This window comes from Colobus angolensis, unplaced genomic scaffold, assembly GCF_000951035.1.
Source record: "Colobus angolensis palliatus isolate OR3802 unplaced genomic scaffold, Cang.pa_1.0 Scaffold43, whole genome shotgun sequence".
Lineage (NCBI taxonomy): Eukaryota > Metazoa > Chordata > Mammalia > Primates > Cercopithecidae > Colobus > Colobus angolensis.
In genome coordinates this window covers 5,886,600-5,906,325 of record NW_012117710.1, presented here as the reverse complement: position 1 = coordinate 5,906,325, position 19,726 = coordinate 5,886,600, and the positions used below count along the sequence as shown (strand labels likewise).

At 49.2% G+C, this 19,726-nt stretch overlaps 1 protein-coding gene across 1 annotated transcript in view; it reads left to right on the top strand.

The window, feature by feature from the left end:
* The window catches only part of BAIAP2L1 (BAI1-associated protein 2-like 1), a 117,912-nt gene that overhangs the window by 85,952 nt on the left and 12,234 nt on the right, over positions 1 to 19,726 (top strand). Inside the window, exons 4-10 of the mRNA XM_011956985.1 lie at positions 4,520 to 4,581; positions 4,689 to 4,760; positions 7,226 to 7,363; positions 8,975 to 9,127; positions 12,300 to 12,467; positions 13,919 to 14,066; positions 18,379 to 18,586. Coding sequence (XP_011812375.1) covers positions 4,520 to 4,581; positions 4,689 to 4,760; positions 7,226 to 7,363; positions 8,975 to 9,127; positions 12,300 to 12,467; positions 13,919 to 14,066; positions 18,379 to 18,586 — 949 coding nt within the window. The remainder of the gene's footprint in view (positions 1 to 4,519; positions 4,582 to 4,688; positions 4,761 to 7,225; positions 7,364 to 8,974; positions 9,128 to 12,299; positions 12,468 to 13,918; positions 14,067 to 18,378; positions 18,587 to 19,726) is intronic.

The window sequence follows — 19,726 nt, the reverse complement described above, 5'->3', positions numbered from 1 at the left end:
GTCAGTAGTTCAAGACCAGCCTGGCCAACATAGTGAAACCCCGTCTCCACTCAAAATGCAAAAAAAATTAGCCAAGCATGGTGGCGCGTGCCTGTAGTCCCAGCTACTCGGGAGGCTGAGGCAGGAGAATCACTTGAACCCGGCAAGCGGAGGTTGCAGTGAGCTGAGATCTGGCCACTGCACTCCAGCCCGGGCGACAGAGCGAGACTCCGCCTCAAAAAAAAAAAAAAAGAAAAAGAAATACGTGTATATTGCCCCTCACTCAGACTGAATCACAGTTCGGCGCTGAGTTTCTTCCCAAAAAGGTGACTCCAAACATAACCGGGGAAAAAGGAAGCAGGCTCCCCAGTGCGCACAGCACAGTGGTGTGGTTCTTGTCGGGGCACATACTTAGCTCTGCTTCATCTGAGTCCGGGCTATGCCTGCTTCGCCTCACCCTCAGATATTTTCAGGATTTTTTTTTTTTTCCTTCTCAAACGTAAATTTATGAAAAAGTAGGTTACCGAACTAAGAACAAACAAACCCATGTGGCATTGCATTTTAAACATAAAGTAACACTTGCTCTATTTAAGATGAAGCTTCTGCAAATGGAACATAAGGGGTGTTTTCATCTTCCGCTTCAAGATACACTTTCGGCTGCTTGCAGAATTGCAGCCAAGATGTGTGTTAATCCTTTCTGTGACCGCGGACTCCGTGTCGGCAGCTGCTGTGAGGCAGGCATCTGAATTCCAGGAGCAGTGAGGGACAGGAATAACAAGGCCAGGTGTTGCCCGCCTGCCCGCAGAGTGAAAGAGCTACTTCACTGCGCCTCTCCCCTGCGCAGCGGGAAGCCACGGGCAGGAGCATGGAGCGTGCCCAGGGGCCCGGCCAGGCCAGAGCACCAGGTTCAGCGGTGTTGGCGTCCACCCTAGCACACACCTTGGTTTTGGCAGCGTGCTTCCCAGAGAGCCACATTATATAAAGTTATGGAAATAAAGTTCATGAAAGAGAACAGTATGAGAAAAAAATGTGAATGCGTTTCCTCTAGCTCAAATCACCGAATGCTTTGAGCCACATTATTTTTGGATGTTTTTATTTTTTTATTTTGTAAGTAGATCTCCCTTGCCAAGAATAGAACGTCTGATTTGCTACATAACTGGAGTGGGTTTTGTTGTTGTTTATATTTCATCCCCAATGAGGAATTGTTTGTGGGTTTAAAGTAGATGTGAAAGTAACTGAGATTATATCTGAATGGACCGAGGGGCTGTAAAATGGCATGTCAATGGAATTATGCTCTCGGCTGTGTGAAGGTGGCTTTTGCGAAGAATTCTGGTCTGTCAGTTTTCTCGTGCCGCGTTCTAGAAGATGAAGCTGACGTCGTTAAGGATGTGGAGTGGGTCGCTTACTCGGAGGGTGGAGCCCTGAGCGCTGGGATGATTCTGTCTTTACTCCCCGTGTTTAGCCATCGAGTTGAGTTCCTCCATCAGAGCACCGTAAAATCCCACAGGGCTTAGGGACTAGGTTATATACCTGTCACAAGCCCTGCAAGTTCTGCTTCTCTGAGAACTTCTGACCCCACCTTGTCTAGGCAGCACCCTTTGCAGAGGGCTCTGAAGTACAGCAAGGGAGCTGGTTTCCCTGGAACACCATTGGGGGAGGAGGGGAGTGACATGTTACGCCTGCATTTGGAAAGATTCCCTGGCATCTGTGAGGAAGGTGATCCGGGAAGCGACAAGCTGGGAGTCCAGAGAGAGGATGAGGGATGGAAGCAGGCGTTGGGGTTGGGCAGGCTTGAGAGAGGACCTCCTCGAAAGCCCACATGGTGGGATGTGAGTGCTGGGGGCTGGGGGTGGCTGGGAGAATCCTCTGCCACCTCTGGTGGAACAGATCACCGGGTGAACATGTCTTGGTGACTCCACACGCCATTCCCCATGCCTTCTGTCCTGGGCAGGGAAGAGATCACAGAGCTTGGGAAGGGCCATGGCCGCACCCTACAGGTGGCTCCGATGATGATGTCCTCGTGTCCCCAAGGGAGAGAGTCTTGGTCGTCAGGTATTACACGTGGGTGAGAGGTTGACCCTTGGCTGGCTGGCAGCTGAGAGCTGGAATTAGAGAATGCAGGGCAGCCAGAGAGGTCACTTCGAGACCCGTCGAGGATGAGGTGTGCCCGATGGGACGTCTGCATGGTCGTGTTCAGCAAGGGTTGAATGCTAACCTGGGACAGGGGAAGCCTGGGTGGCCGGAGACTCAGATGTCCCTAGAACAGGACACGATAGGGTCATATGGCGATCGTAGCCGAGGCCATAGTCCAGTCTGTGCTTTCTCTCTCTCCCCATATTCTACCACAGTCCTCATTCAGATTCCTCTCCTGCAGCCTCTCAGTTCCCCACTAGAATTCCTTTTTTGGGGGGTGGGGAGACAGGGTCTCACGCTGTCACCCAGGCTGGAGCACAGTAGCATGATCCTGGCCCACTGCATCCTCCACCTCCCGGGTTCAAGCAATTCTCCCACCTCAGCCTCCAGAGTAGCTGGGATTACAGGCACGCACCACCATGCCCAGCTAATTTTTGTGTTTTTTTTTTTTTTTTTTGAGAGGGAGTCTCGCTGTGTCGCCCGGGCTGGAGTGCAGTGGCCGGATCTCAGCTCACTGCAAGCTCCGCTGCCTCCCGGATTCACGCCATTCTCTCGCCTCAGCCTCCCAAGTAGCTGGGACTACAGGCACCCGCCACCTCGCCCGGCTAGTTTTTTTTGTAATTTTTAGTAGAGACGGAGTTTCACCATGTTAGCCAGGATGGTCTCGATCTCCTGACCTTGTGATCCACCCGTCTCGGCCTCCCAAAGTGCTGGGATTACAGGCTTGAGCCACCGCACCTGGCCAATTTTTGTATTTTTAATAGACGCAGGGCTTTACCATGTTGGCCAGGATGGTCTTCATCTCGTTACCTAGTGATCCGCCAGCCTCAGCCTCCCAAAGTGCTGGGATGACAGGCGTGAGCCACCACTCCCGGCCTGGAATTCCTTTTCATCTGGCCGCCGAGCTGTAGGATGATCCACCGGCACATTTTGCTGTTGGTCGGCATTGTTTGATGGTGGTGGTAACAGTAGTTCCAGATGATTCTATGTGTTTCTCCCATTTCTTAGGTGTCAGACCCTAGGAAACCCATTTGGTTCCTGCAGATAAGTTGGCAGAGAGAGGCCCTCGTTCACCATTATCAGATATCACCTGTAGAAAGGTGGCAGAGAGCTGGTGCACTGGCACGCACTGCAGAGATGTGATTGCAAACCCAGGGGCCTGATTGCTGCCCTCGGCAGTGGGGCGCCTCTGTCCTAGAGCATCTTCCCCGTCACGTGACTGTGCTTGGTTTCAGGGGCTGGTGTATTCCCAGGAGAGGCAGGCTGAGCACTCTTCCTGCTGCGGGTGCCCCTGGCGTTAGTATTTTCCAAAACATTGTAAGAACTAACATGAGAAAAAAGAAATAGCCTTTATCTCTCGTGCCTGACAGATAATCCGATTACTCTGGGGATTCGATAAAAATAAATCATTGTTTATTCTTAGAGTTATCCTCTGTGATGACCGAAGTAATCATTTGTGAAACACTTTCAAAATTTAAATCAGATGTATAGAAGTCAGGAACAAGTAAATATAGAAAGGGCCACGCGGTCCAGGCACAGTGGCTCACACCTATCATCCCAGCACTTTGGGAGGCCGAGGTGGGCAGGTCACTTGAGGTCAGAAGTTCAAGACCAACCTGCGCAACATGGTGAAAACCCCTCCCCACAGAATATCCCAAAAAAAGAGCTGGGTGTGGTGGTGCACACCTGCAGTTCCAGCTACTCAGGAGGCTGAGGTGGAAGGATAGCTTGAACCTGGGAGGTGGAGGCTGCAGTGAGCCAAGGTCACGCCACTGCACTCCAGCCTGGGTGACAGAGCCAGACTCTGACTCAAAAAACAAAAGACAAAACAGAAAGACTCATGTGAATTTGAAGAGAGTTTGCATGAGAGTTTGAATGTGAGTTTGAAGAGTCTGATTATGTCGTAGAAGCCGTTTGCTCTCAGCTGTGTCCCCCTGGAAGCCACTGTGGGGACCCCGTCGTGCTCCTGATGTGTCTCGGGGGTGATGCTTAGAGACCTTGAGGGCAGTGTATTTCTGTGTTTCCCTGTTCTGTTTTCCTTTCCCTAATACTTTACAAACTGTGCAGTGGGCCGGGCGCAGTGGCTCACACCTGTAATCCGAGAACTTTGAGAGGCCAATGCAGTTGATCACCTGAGGTCAGGAGTTCGAGACCAGCCTGGCCAACATGGTGAAACCCCATCTCTACTAAAAATGCAAAAAATTAGCTGGGCATGGTAGTACACGCCTGTAATCCAGCTACTCAGGAGGCTGAGGCAGGAGAATTGTTTGAACCCGGGAGGCGGAGGTTGCAGCAAGCCAAGATCGTGCCACCGCACTCCAGCCTGGGCAACAGAGCAAAAACTCCACCTCAAAACAAAAAAAAATATGCAATGGCTTTCTACTAACATATCTGGTTTTGTTCCCAGGACATGTCCTCATAGAGATTTCAAGTACCCACAAGAAACTCAACGAGAGTCTTGATGAAAATGTACGTGATCTGTGTTTCTATTTACAAAATACACTTGTTTTAGGTTTTAGAACTTACTTTGCTTAAAGTCTCAAATCTGGTGTGAATTTATTTCCTTTTGTTAACAGTTTAAAAAATTCCACAAAGAGATTATCCATGAGCTGGAGAAGAAGATAGAACTTGACGTGAAATATATGAACGTAAGTGCATGGTTTTCCTCCAGCGCAGCCCCAGCCTTGGGCTGCCTGACCTCCCACCCTGAGGAGAACTCATTCCCACTGTTGACTCATCAGCAGCAGACAGGAGCGAAGGCTTGGTGTTGATGATACCCAGATGCATGAAACTGACAAGCTCCCTTTGGGCTGCATGGGCTGGTTTTTGCTAACACTTGGGATCTCTATGAGAAAGCATAGGGGCCACGTGCGGTGGCTCATGCCTGTAATCCCAGCACTTTGGGAGGCCAAGGTCAGTGGATCACTTGAGGTCAGTAGTTCAAGACCAGCCTGGCCAACATAGTGAAACCCCGTCTCCACTCAAAATGCAAAAAAAATTAGCCAAGCATGGTGGCGCGTGCCTGTCATCCCAGCTACTCAGGAGGCTGAGGCAGGAGAATGGCATGAACCCGGGAGGCGGAGTTTGCAGTGAGCCGAGATGGCGCCACTGCACTCTAGCCTGAGCGATAGAGCTAGACTCCATCTCAAAAAAAAAAAAAATAGGAAAAAGTATTGCCAGAAATCACTCTGCTTCCAGGAAGCATTGTCTTCGCAGAACACATTCATGCTGTAGGACATCTGTGCTTGTGTCACTACAGCTGATGCAGACAGAACACTTCCTAAGCCAGCAGCGCTTCAGGCTGTGGGTGGTGTGCGGGAGAGTGCCGTCCGGGGCTCCCGGCGCGCCCAGACCCATCTGCAGAGACCGCTCCTGCATGGCGCCCTGCTCTGTCCACTGTTGTCCATTCCAGCAGATTTCTCCAGGTCCCCTTCAGGGTGAGCCTGCTGCCCCGGTATTGAGGGCTCTTGCCATCTTCCCTTGCTGCTTGCTATAGAGTACTTAATTTTCTCCTGCCACCCAAAGTCCCCTTTCTGCTCACCAAGACCCCCGTGTGGCAGTGAGTGTGTGAGTTGCCCTGAAATCATCCCTCTCCTGTGGTCCTCGTGAGGCCTGCTGCCTGGCTTCGCACTCCCGGCAGGAGGCCACAGGACCTGGACAGCTGCTAAGGTGCATTTCATGCCAAATGATTTACATGCATTATCTGATTGTTTTCCCTTTAGAAACTCCAAAACATAAACAACCCTTCTTCTTTTTTTTTTTTTTTTTTTTTTTGAGATGGAGTCTTGCTCTGTTGCCTGGGCTGGAAGTGCAGTGACGTAATCTCGGCACACTGCAGCCTCCGCCTCCTGGGTTCCAGCGATTCTCCTACCTCAGCCTCCCAATTAGCTGGGATTACAGGTGCTCACCCCCACACCCGGCTGATTTTTGTATTTTTTAGTAGAGAGATGGGGTTTCACCATATTAGCCAGCCTGGTCTCGAACTTCTGACCTCGAGATCCACCCGCCTCAGCCTCCCAAAGTGCTGGGATTAGAGACGTGAGCCACTGCGCCTGGCCAGACACCCTTCTTATTTGCACTTCACAGGTTATAGGGAAAACAGGAATTTGAATTCTGATGCAGGTCTGTTTAAGACCCTGTGTTCACTGGGTGCGGTGGCTCATGCCTGTAATCCCAGCACTTTGGGAGGCCAAGGTGGGTGGATCCCGAGGTCAGGAGTTCGAGACCAGCCTGGCTGACATGGTGAAACCCTGTCTCTACTAAAAATACAGCCGGGCGTGGTGGTGTGCGCCTGTAATCCCAGCTACTCGAGAGGCTGAGGCACAAGAATCACTTGAACCTGGGAGGCGAAGAGTGCAGTGGCGCGATCTGGGCTTGCTGCAACCACCTTGGTGGCTAAGTGCTTTGGATGGGACTTTGAGACTTTGGGTGGCAGAAGAAAGTTAACCACCCAGCATCAAAAAGCCTTTGAGGAAAGAAGGAATAAAAGAAAGAGAAGATGTCCTCAGAGACCTGCCTTCTGGTCAGGGCTCCTCATTTAAACAGTAACCTTCAGAACAAAGCCAAGACATTAAAGTTGAATGAAGGGGGCCATGTGAACTGAGGGGCGAGGGTTCTCACCAGTGTGTGGATGGTGTGAACCTCAGAGTGAGAGTCCCAGCCATCGTGCAGATGGTGTGAACTGCAGAGTGAGGGCCCCAGCCAGCATAAGGATGGTGTGAACTGCGGGGTGAGGGTCCCAGCCAACATGCCAATGGTGTGAACTGCGGGGTGATGGTCCCAGTCAGCGTAAAGATGGTGTGAAGTGAGCAGTGTGGCCCTGGGCAGTGTGAGGATGATGTGAACTGTGTGGTGAGGGTCCCAGCCAACATGGAGATGGTGTGAACTGAGGGGTGAGGGCCCTGGTCAGCATGAGGATGGTGTGAAGTGTGGGTGTGGGGACCCCGGCCAGCAGGAGGATGGTGTGAACTGGTGTGGGTGTGGGGCCCCAGCCAACGTGAGGATGCCGTGAAGTGAGGGTGTCAGGGCGCTGGTGAGCCATACACAGTGGAAGTGTGAGCAAAAGCAACTGTGACCATTTGCGTGGTAATAGACACAGCAATTTAACTTACAGGCAACTCTAAAGAGATACCAAACAGAACACAAGAATAAATTAGAGTCTTTGGAGAAATCCCAGGCTGAGTTGAAGAAGATCAGAAGGAAAAGCCAAGGAGGCCGAAACGCACTCAAATATGAACACAAAGAAATTGAGGTGAGCTTTTCAGCGATATCTTGTTTTCTTTTGTTGTTGACAATTTGTACCGTTTAAGAAGAGGTTGGCCGAGCGTGGTGGCTCACGCATGTAATCCCAGCACTTTGGGAGGCTGAGGCAGTAGGATCATATGAGGTCAGGAGTTCAAGACCAGCCTGGCCTGTGTGGTGAAACCTTGCCTCTACTAAAAGTACAGAAATTAGCTGGGGTGATGGCAGGTTCCTGTAGTCCCAGCTACTCAGGAGGCTGAGGCAGGAGAATTGCTTGAACTTGGGAGGCAGAGGTTGCAGTGAGCTGAGATTATGCCACTGCACTCCAGCCTGGGTGACAGAGCAAGACTCCATCTCAAAGAAAGAAGAGTTTTGAAGTTGATCTCATGGAATTGGAAAGTATAATGATGGTGACCTTTCATTCTCTAGATAGCTGAGGATGGTCAGTGTGTTGACTGGGGGGTGGATGAAGGAGAGGTTGGTTAATGGGTCCAAACATACACTTGGATAAAAGAAATAAGTTCTAGTGTCCGATAGCAGAGTAGGGTGACTATAGTTAACGGCAGTGCATTGTTTATTTCAAAATAGTTAGAAGAGAGGTCTTGGAATGTTCCCAACACATAGAAATAATAAGAACTTGAGGTGATGGACACCCAAGGACCCTGCTTTGATCATTATCACGTGTGCCCTATAAATATATAAATATAATCTATCAGTTTTTAAAAATAAGCATTTTGACTGAGAGCTGAAAGCTGTAGACTTTTCCAGAGTTAAGTATAATTAATCCGTGACCTCCTGCCAAAACATGGGCTTTTTCTCCTGGCTCTGAAAGAAGAAGGGATTCTCCACGATCAGTGTTACTATTCCCATTGTACAGATGGGAAAAATGAGACTTAGGTTAAATCATATCTTATTCGTCTGTTTTCATGCTGCTGATAAAGACATACCCTGAGACTGGGCAATTTACAAAAGAAAGAGGTTTAATGGACTCACAGTTCCACATGGCTGGGGCGGCCTCACAATCGTGGTGGAAGGGAAGGAGGAGCAAGTCACGTCTTAACACGGATGGCAGCAGGCAAAGAGAGAGCTTGTGCAGGAAATGCCCCCTTATGAAACCACCAGATCTTGTGAGACTTCTTCACTATCACAAGAATAGCACGGGAAAGACCTGCCCCCGTGAATCAGTTACCACCAGGTCCCTCCCGAAACACATAGGAATTATGGGAGCTACAATTCAAGATGAGATTTGGGTGGGGACACAGCCAAACCGTGTCACGTATTGTTGGCATTTGGAACTGGGTTTGAACCAGGAACTTTCTGGTTCCAAAGCACAGGTGCTTTCCAGCAGGACACGTTCATATCTCTGGAGTACAAAATAATATTTGTGCAAATCGCCCCGTGGGAATGTCAAGCCCTGGGGCAACTTCTCTCTGCACATGAGTCAGGGACCTCAAGGAGAATGATGGTATCTACTTAGGTCAGGTTACAGCATTCTTTCCTCTCGTGTATTTAGTCTATTATTCAAATAAAGCAGGCGTAAAGATGGCAGAAGATAAACGTCAGGCTGCACGCTATCTGATGCTCATGTCATACTTAGGTAATTACTGTTTTTTTTTTTTAGTACGTGGAGACCGTTACTTCTCGTCAGAGTGAAATCCAGAAATTCATTGCAGATGGTTGCAAAGAAGCTCTGCTTGAAGAAAAGAGGCGCTTCTGCTTTCTGGTTGATAAGCACTGTGGCTTTACAAACCACATACATTATTATCACTTACAGGTGGGTGTGGTGGCAAATTGCCTTGAGTATTAATAACTTTATTTCATACTTAAATGCCCCAGAAGACTGGGCCATGGCTCCCACCTGTAATCCCAGCACTTTGGGAGGCTGAGGTGGGCCTGGGCAACGTGACAGAACTCTGTGTCTATAAAAAATAAAAAAAAACTAGCCAGGCATGGTAGCATGTGCTTGTAGTCCCAGCTACTCAGGAGGCTGACATGGGAGGATCCCTTGAGCCTCGGAAGTTGAGGCTACAGTGAGCTATGATTGTGCCACTGCACTCCAGCCTGAGCAACAGAGCAGGACCCTGTCTCAATCAGTCCATACATACAGAGATACACATACAGGCACGCCACCCACCTCCCACACAGGCCCAATATAAAGCAGCGGGCCATTTTGCCAATGAAAAGATTCCAGAGAAACTGTTTTTGGCCAACTTGAACATATAAACTTATAGAAATACAGCTGAAATGGTCAAATGTCCATGTATAATGTTTAATTAATTAATAATCCATATTTAAAGTCCTTCATAAAATAATGCTTCATCATTGAAAAATGGCACGTTTGCTCTTCTCACCTGCGAGTCAGCTTTCCCCAGGCCCTTTCCGATGTGTCCTCAGCATCACTGTCTTCACCGTGGCTGCCGCTGAGTCCCAGCGGGCCCAGGTCTGCGCCACCTGGGCAGTTTGAGATGCTCCCTTCATGGGTCTGTGTCTGGGGGTCACGGGCAGCTCTGCCCCAGCCCACGGGCCGCCATTCACGCACCTCAGGACAGCTGGGCTCAGCGAGGTGTTCATTCCTGTTGGTCGCATTGGTTACTGGTTTCTTCAACTGAATGACCTCATCACCCTCCTTCCAACACACGCAGCTGGGAGGTTCGAACCTCCAGGAATCATTATGCAACACACGTCACATTTCCTTTCCTTTGTTTTACATAATGAACTCTGCTGGGCCTTTGTAAACATCCAAAACTAGCACTGGTTGAGGTCAGAAATTCATTGTTGTTCATAGTAAAGTTAGAGAGTGTTCCAAAAGAGGAGAAGCTTTGCAAGAGCTTGAATATAAGTCAACTTTGTCTTTGTTTAAAAGGAAAAATACCTTGGCCTTGTATGTATGCAAATGTTGTATTTTCTATAAACTTTTTACAACTTTAAGGAATATTCAGGACTGGGCATGGTGGCTCACGCCTGTAATCCCAACACTCTGGGAAACCAAGGTGGGTGAATCACTTGAGGTCAGGGGTTTGAGACCAGCCTGGCCAACATGGTTAAACCCTGTCTCTACTAAAAATATAAAAATTAATCATATATGGTGGTGGGCGCCTGTAATCCCAGCTACTCAGGAGGCTGAGGCAGGAGAACTGCTTGAACCCAGGAGGCAGAGGTTGCAGTGAGCCCAGATCGCACCACTGCACTCCAGCCTGGGCAACAGAGCAAGACTCTGTCTAAAAAAAAAGGAATATTCAGCTCCCTAAACTAAATAAGATTTAAAATTCGTACAGCAGGCCAGGCACAGTGGCTCACGCCTATAATCCCAGCTCTTTGGGAACCAGGGCAGGAGGATCACTTGAGCCCAGGAGTTCCAGGCCAGCCTGGGCAACATAGCGAGACCCTATCTCTCCAAAAAAAAAAAAAAAGTTTTAATTAGCCAGGTGTGGTGGTGTGCACCTGTGGCCCCAGCTAGTCAGGTGACTGAGGTGGAAGGATTGTTTGAGCCCAGGAGTTCAAGGTTGCAGTGAGCTGTGATCGTGCCAGTGCACTCCAGCCTGGGTGACAGAGCCAAAATCCTCTCTCAAAAAATAACAAAATGGTTACAGCAAAGGAAATAATTGCTGTATTAAGTGATGACTTTTGTCAACAGCACATCTGTACTAGTTCTGGGAATGTAGAGTTCACTTCAGAATCTTCTCTTCCCAGAGTGAGGGCATCCTGTGGCACCAGGGTCGCAGGCTGGAGAGGACAGAGGTGACCTCGAGGTGCTCTTCCTGCGTGGTGCCCCGCCGTGTCATGAGGCAGCCTGGCCCCTTTTCCGGGAGCTCCAGTTATCAGCAGTCTTTCTTAGACTTAACCATGGGTCCCCAGTAATGCTTTATAGAGTCATGCAGACCAAAACTGCTCCTTTCTATACTGGAAGTTTCTTCAAGTATCTGAAGACTGGTTTTGTGACTTCCCTTAATCCAGCTAAAGCGCCCCAGTCCTTTCTGTGGAGTTGGGACGAAGCAGGCCCAAGCAGCTGGTCCACCGTGCTGCAGAGTGTCAGGGTGACAGTTGGGGGTGGTGTCGCACTGACTTAGTGTGTCAGGGTGACATGTGGGGACAAGGGTGGTGTGAGGGGGGGCTTTGCCCTTCCCCAGGACTGACATCAGCCTCCGCCACTCTTGATAAACTCAGAAGCTGAGTAAAAGCAGTGTGACTGCTATGCACACAGCTGCAGGACAGGCCCCTGCCTCCCCTTTTCCAACCAGAGTGCCGTTCAGAAAAGGTGTTCACTGGAAGCGCTTGGGGGGCCTCTCAGAGTCCAGTTGTCAGCAGAGCCAGGCTCGTGGGTGCTGGAGGGGCGCTCTGCCTCCAGGGTTGCGGGTTCTCGCCCCTGCTGGTCAGGTCTGCTCTGCAAAGCCTTGTTTGGCCTGTGGTGTGGGGGGCATCCCTCAGCACTGCCCACCACTCACCCACGGTCCCTCTTCCCCATAGACAGACTCTCGGGACAGTCTGATTCACTTCTCTAATGTCTGAATCTGTCAGAGTCAACTCCCGGGCTAGTGGCCTGTGTTGGAGGTGCTGCTTTTAATAGCAGTGGGAGGGAGAAAGTGATGGTTGACGTTTCTGGGGCCACCTGGAAAACGGGATTCATACAGATTGCTCCCTCCCTCCCTCCCTTTGAGTTTCCGTTCTTGTTCGTAACCATTTACCATCTCCGTATTAGTCCCATGCTATGTATTCACACTGAGGGAGCAGGAAATTCCTTTAGAGTCAGAGCCTCTGCCCCTCTTGGCCAGTGAGACACAGCTGATCCTCTAGGCGCTCAAAGTGCTCACCTAGTAGTTTAACCCGGAGCCCCCACACTGCTGGTGTTAAGCCAGTAATTCTGTTATCAGCGATATGACGTGATGTCATTTTTCTCAGCTCTTCAGACAGTCATCTTTGTCTTTAGTCGTCTTCTTTTGGCTTTGCAGTCCGCAGAACTCCTGAATTCCAAGCTGCCCCGGTGGCAGGAGACCTGCGTTGATGCCATCAAAGTGCCAGAGAAAATCATGAATATGATCGAAGAAATAAAGACCCCAGCCTCTACTCCCGTGTCCGGAACGCCTCAGCCTTCACCCATGATCGAGAGAAGCAATGTGGTAGGAACCAGTTTTCTCTTCCAGATTTCAATCCTGTGTTTCCTAACTTGATCTGGGCCATGTTTGCCTTTGTTGGTGGGAATCACAGGTCCTCCTTTAGTACTTCCAGGACCACCTTTTCACAGCTGTATCCCCTTACCTTTAGGGGTGAAGGTAGCTGGGCACACGTTTGTCTTTTGTTGTTGAGGCCGAGTCTTTCTTGTTCTGTCGCCCAGGCTGGAGTATAGTGGTGCGATCTCGGCTCACTGCAACCTCCACCTCCCAGGTTCAAGCGATTCTCCTGCCTCAGCCTCCTGAGTAGCTGGGATTACTGGGGCACACCACCATGCCCGGCTAATTTTTGTATTATTAGTAGAGGTAGGGTTTCACCATGTTGGTCAGGCTGGTCTCGAACTCCTGACCTCATGATCTGCCTGCCCTGGCCTGCCAAAGTGCTGGGATTACAGGCATGAGCCACCACAAGCTGGGCACATGTTTTATACTATGTTTGGCACTATTATCTTTGTTTTGGAAATTTTATCCTTACTCGGTTTTTTTGTTGTTTTTTGAGACAGAGTCTTGCTCTGTCACCCAGGCTAGAGTGCACTGGCACGATCTCGGCTCACTACAAGCTCTGCCTCCTGGGTTCACGCAATTCTTCTGCCTCAGCCTCCCGAGTAGCTGGGACTACAGGCACCCGCCACCACACCTGGCTAATTTTTTTGTATTTTTAGTAGAGATGGGGTTTCACCATGTTAGCCAGGATGATCTCAATCTCCTGACCTCATGATCCGCCCACTTTGGTCTCCCAAAGTGCTGGAGTTACAGGCGTGAGCCACTGCACCCGGCCATCCTTACTGTTTTTAATTGTAATCATTCCAACTAAGTTTACTCCCAAGGAAGGAAGTATAGGTGTCTCAGAATAAATTAGACACACTCTGATGGCATTCATCACAATGTAAGGCATTTCAGGAAAAAAAAAATAGGCGTCAAAGTATTCACAGTAATGAATTCACACATTTGTTGTTTGCTGATCTTTAAACCTGGGCTCTATGTGGAGACTGGGATGTAGCAGGTAGTTTGAACACATGGATCCACTCGTTCTGCCCATCTCAAACCCCCTGAAATGTGGCTAGGCACGGTGGCTCACACCTATAATCCCAGCGCTTTGGGAGGAGTTAGCAGGCGAATCACTTGAAGTCAGAAGTTCGAGACCAGCCTGGCCAACATGGTGAAACCTCGTCTCTACTAAAAATACAAAAAATAGCCGGACGTGGTAGTACGTGCCTATTATCCAGCTACCCAAGAGGCGGAGGTTGCAGTGAGCCGAGATGGTGCCACTGCACTCCAGCCTGGGCAACACAGCAAGACTCTGTCTCAAAATAAATAAATAGCCTATGATTTAAAAAGCCTTGGGAATCTGTAATTCCAGTTCTGTGTTATACTAATATTGGACTAATAATTTTTCACAGGTGAGGAAAGATTACGACACCCTTTCTAAATGCTCACCAAAGATGCCCCCCGCTCCTTCAGGCAGAGCATATACCAGTCCCTTGATCGATATGTTTAATAACCCAGCCACGGCTGCACCGAATTCACAAAAGATAAATAATTCAACAGGTAAGAGATTCAGTCTGATTTATTTGAAGATACCTTTTACATTTGTTTTAAAATAAGCTGTGAAATAAATATTTTGGATAAATGTGTTGCAAGGTCTGGAGGTAAACAAGCAGGTATGGTGGATACGTTCAGCCCTGGTTTTGCAGAGCGTGAGTTCAGAACAAATACAGGTCTAGACTATGAGGTGCTCTGATAAGTGATAGATTTCTCTGACATTTACCCGTTCTACGCATTGACTGATGTTTATCCAGAGTAAACATACTGTTGAGAATTACCTATTTACAAATAAATGAAGGCCGGGCTGGTGACTCATGCCTGTAATCCCAGCCCTTTGGGAGGCCGAGGCAGGTGGGTCACCTGAAGTCAGGAGTTTGAGACCAGCCTGGCCAACATGATGAAACTCCATCACTACTAAAAATACAAAAAATTAGCCGGGCATGGTTGCGCCTGCCCATAATCCCAGCTACTCAGGAGGCTGAGGCAGGAGAATCACTTGAACCCAGAAGGCAGAGGTTGCAGTGAGCTGAGGTCGCACCACTGCGCTCCAGCCTGGGTGACAAGTGCAAAACTCTGTCTCAACCAATCCATCAATAAGAAACACGCATAGCCTCGCTGTGTGTTCCATATTTGGTGGCGATGGTGATAAAACTTTTTTTTTGCAATAAAATAAGCTATAAAAGTTCACATTGAAATGGGAAAGATTCCCTTGTCCCCTTGCAGGGCCTGCGATGGGCATGTGGCTCGCCTCTTCAGTGGCCCGGCGCTCAGACCTCTAGGGGCGCAGACAGGCAGGCAGGCTGTGGGGTTCCCACCTCACAGCAGCGTCTAGGGATGACTGTTTACAGCTGAAGCCCCAGGGGGCACATGTTACCGTGTGCTCTTTTAGTTTTAGTTTGAGTCTATAGGTGGCTTGTGTTAACCAACTCATTTACAACCTCTACCTTGTCACGGGGAAAGAGGGTTTTCAGTATCCCGGGTTCTTGCCTTGGTGTACCGGAAGAATTGGGTCACACGTGAGCTCGGAGAATGAGTGCAAGGTTTTATTGAATGGAGGCAGCTCTCAGCAGATGGGGGAAGTTAGGAGGGGATAGAGTGGGAAGGTTTTCCCCTGGAGTCGGGCCACTCAGTGGCCTTGACCAACTGTTACAGCCAAACTCTGTGTCATTGTGCTGGTCAGTGACCTGCCAGCATGCTGGAGCCTGTCGGTGCCTCCCTCTCAAGGCCTAGCCACCGTGTTTGTTCCTCCAGCGACATGGTCCTTTCAACGTCCAGCAGCTTGCATGTCTGCCTGCTTAGGGTCTTGAGGGTTTTTATAGATACAGGATGGGGGTGTGGCAGGCCAGGGTGGTCTTGGGAAATGCAACATTTGGGCAGGAAATGCCTGTCCTCACCTAGGTCCATGGGGGTGGAACCCTAGCCAGAGACCACATCCTCCTCTACCCAGCACTTTTCTTCCCCAGTTCTGTATCATTTAAAGGGACCACGCTCTTCCCTTCCCAGCACTTCATAATTATCAACGTGACAAAATTATGATTATTAAGCTTACCAATAAGCTTGGTTTGAATTTTTTTTTTTTTTTTTCTGAAATCAAGTCTCACTCTGTCACCCAGGCTGGAGTGCAGTGGTACGATCTCGGCTCACCGCAACCTCCACCTCCCAGGTTCAAGCGATTCTCCTGCCTCAGCTTCCCAAGTAGCTGAGACTACAAGCATGTACCACCACCCCTGGCTAATTTTTGCATTTTTAGTAGAGACAGGGCCTCACCATGTTGGCCAGGCTGGTCTTGAACAAAGTGCTGGGATTACAGGTGTGCGCCACTGTGCCCAGCTGGTTTGAATTCTAATCAGTGTTTTTCATCATCTCTAACAAAGCACCTCATGCTCTGTTGAAGAACTTAAGTTCTAACTTGGATTTCTTAATTTTGTTGACTATATTTCAACAAGCTGGGGCCAGACGCAGTGGCTCATGCCTGTAATCCCAGCACTCGGGGAGGCCGAGGCGGGCGGATCGCTTGAGGCCAGAAGTTCGAGACCAGCCTGGCCAACATCGTGAAACCCTGTCTCTACTAAAAATACTAAAATTTAGCTGGCATCGTAGCTCACAGCTGTAATCCCAGCTACTCAGGAGGCTGAGGTAGAAGAATCACTTGAACCCAGGAGGCGGAAGTTGCAGTGAGCCGAGGTCGCACCGCTGCACTCCAGCCTAGGTGACGCAGTGACAAAAACAAAAGTTGGAGCTAGTTACTGTCTGCAGATGTTGCCGGCTGCTTCACTGGTCAGACCCCGTCCTTCTGCACAGTCTTATAACCCAGGACCCTCGAGACCTGTGCCGTGGCCCCAACCCATCCACGTGGGGTGTGCCACAGGCCCCATGTTGTGAAGGTTACGGCAGTCAAGCTGTTGGTGAGAGAGAGCCCCGGACCACAGCGTGCGAAGCTATTGGGCAAAAGAACAGAGTTTTCCAGAATGATGACTAGGATGGCCCAGCAGAGGAAGATGATGGTCTGTAGGCATTGGCCTTTGAAGGAAGTCCTGTCAGTTAACTAAAATACACGGTTAAAGTTTATAATACTCGATGCATCCCAGTGATTCAGATGACTGTTTCTTATTTGTAAAAGCAGAATGAAATTTGCTGGTGGAGGGTTGGACATGGTGGCTCACGCCTGTAATCCCAGCACTTTGGGAGGCTGAGGCAGGTGGATCTCAAGGTCAGGAGTTCGAGACCAGGCTGGCTAACATGTAGCTTATCAACCTATTTTTGAAAAAGAAAAAATAGCCAGGCACAGTGGCTCACGCCTGTAATCCCAGCACTTTGGGAGGCTGAGGCAGGTGGATCTCAAGGTCAGGAGTTCGAGACCAGGAGGTGATGAAACCCTCTCTACTAAAAATACAAAAATTAGCCGAGCATAGTGGCACGTGCCTGTAATCACAGCTGCTCAGGAGGCTGAGGCAGGAGAATCGCTTGAACCCAGGAGGTGGAGGTTGCAGTGAGCCAAGATCGTGCCACTACACTCCAGCCTGGGGTACAGAGCAAGACTCTGTCTCAAAAAAGAAAGAAAATTGCTGGTGAGTTCAACACCAGCGAGGTAGAGAGTGGCAGGTTAAGGGGGCACAAGTTTTATATTGTAATCATGAAGAATCTGCAAGAACGAAGCAGAAAGAGATCTTGCATTGTTTTAAGTTAAAGAGGCTTGCTGTATTACTAGCCTGGGAAAATTTGAATGGGAAAAAAAAAAGGGCCAGAAGCAGTGGCTCACACCTGTAGTCCCAGCACTTTGGGAGGCCAAGGTGGGAGGATCACTTGAGGCCAGGAGGTCGAGATCAGGCTGGGCAACATAGCTAGACACCGTCTCTACAAAAAAAAAAATTAAAAATGAGCCTGGAATGGCGGTGTGTGCCTGTAGTCCCAGCTACTTAGGAGGCTGAGGAGGGAGGATCCTTTAAGTCTGGGAAGTCCAGGCTACAGTGAGCTATGATCCTGCCACTGCACTCCAGCCTGGGCAGCAGAGTGAGACTCTGTCTCAAATGTATATACATATATATTTTTTTCCTACCTTTTTTCCCTGGAGTGGAAATATCAGCCTGTGTTTGAATGGAGACATGAACAGCATAGCCTCGTGCCCCTGAATAGAGTGTATGGGACGGAACTGCCCTAGCTGGTTCCTGGCCCAGCCACTTGCCAGCTGTGGGGTCTGTCCTGTGGATAACAGTAGTTCCTTCCTCCTTGGAGCCTGGCAGGATGGCAGCTGTGAGACATTGAGATCGGTGACTGGCACCTGGTGAGGACTCTATAAACGCACCTCATCCTCACCTCGTCCTTCTTAGGCCCGGGGGTGAGAAGCTGAGCGGCCAGCATGGCAAGACCGACTGCATTTCCAGCTTTCTTCTTTTCTTTGTGGACATTAGCGATTGGGTTTGACCTGTGGCCCTAGCCTGCCTTTGCGATTGGAATTGCGAGGGCAGTTTGGCGTCGGAGCGGTTTGCCTCTCTAAGGAGAGCCATCCTGGCCAAAGCAGAGTGCAGATCAACCCGGCACATGCCGCCTTGTCCTTGGGCCTGGAAAAGAGCCCGCAGCCGCAGGGATCCTCTTGTGCACGGTACAAGCCTTCAGGCTACATGCTGCCTCTGTTTCTCAATAGCCCCTGCCCCTTCTGAGCAATGATCAAGGCGAGGAAATAGGACAGGGTCCGGTTCCATGAAAGGAGCGTTGTTAGCAAGATGAGAACAGGTGGATTTCTGGGGGTTGCTCATTGGAACGGGCCTATTGATTCTCCTGCTTTGAAAAGCCATAACTGCTACACTCCCTCCAACAGGTACTTCCGAAGATCCCAGTTTACAGCGATCAGTTTCGGTTGCAACGGGACTGAACATGATGAAGAAGCAGAAAGTGAAGACCATCTTCCCGCACACTGCGGGCGCCAACAAGACCTTACTCAGCTTTGCACAGGGAGACGTCATCACGCTGCTCATCCCCGAAGAGAAGGATGGCTGGCTTTATGGAGAACATGACGTGTCCAAGGCGTAAGTCTGGGTGTGATGGTCCCGGCAGGGCTCCAGATGGCCCCTCCCTTCCAGAGCTGAAAATTGTCTTTGTGGACATGCTCACGTTTTAGCCAAAGTTAAGTTTATGGCTTAGTTCTAGTTTAGTTAAGTTATTCGATCTCAGGCTATTTTCCGTGTATCTGTGCTTGTAGAGATACATTTGGTGCATGCGTAGTTATTAGAGCATATGAAGTCACCTCTCTGAAAGTAATTTAAACATTCTTTCGTTTTTTAAAAAAACTTAGCATTTGGCCGGTGCAGTGGCTCATGCCTGTAATCCCAGCACTTTTGGAGGCTGAGATGGGCAGATCACCTGAGGTCAGGAGTTCCAGACCAGCCTGGCCAAGATGGTGAAACCCCATCTCTACTAAAAATACAAAAATTAGCTAGGCGTGGTGGCAGGCACCTGTCATCCCAGCTACTCAGGAGGCTGAGGCAGAAAAAGGATTGAACCTGGGAGGCAGAAGTTGCAGTGAGCCGAGATCGCATCACTGTACTCCAGCCTTGGGTGATAGAGCAAGACTCTGTCTCAAAAAAAAAATTAAATTAAATTGGCATGTGCTTTATTGAGGATAATCTGCATATCATATATACTTTGTTAAGGTTTAGCACATAGTTTGAATGCAATCCTCTTAATTTCAGCCATAATTATATGCACAAGCCTTCCTGTAACTAGCTTGTCAGTTTTCTAGACAGATTGTTCTGATGTATTAAATAAAACCAATATGAAAAAAAGGGTAATCCAAATCAAATTAATGTCATACATACAACATATATTGCTTTTTAGCTAGGCATGGTGGTGTACACTTCTAGTCGCAGCTACTCGGATGCTGAGGCAGGACAATTGCTTGAGCCCAGGAGTTCGAGGCTGCTATGAGCTATGATCACACCACTGCACTCCAGCCTGGGCAACAGAGCAAGACCCTGTCTCTATTAAAAAAAAAGAAAAAAGAAAAATTGTTAACAGTACACATGGTTCAGTGTATGTGAAAGTCCATATTTATCTATTAAAAGCCTTAATTTCATTTACTCCACACGTGGATCTTTCTGGAGCCGTGGACCAGTCTGCCCTGAGCTCTCATCAGGCTGTTCAGGGAGGCTGCCATCCACTTGTCTACT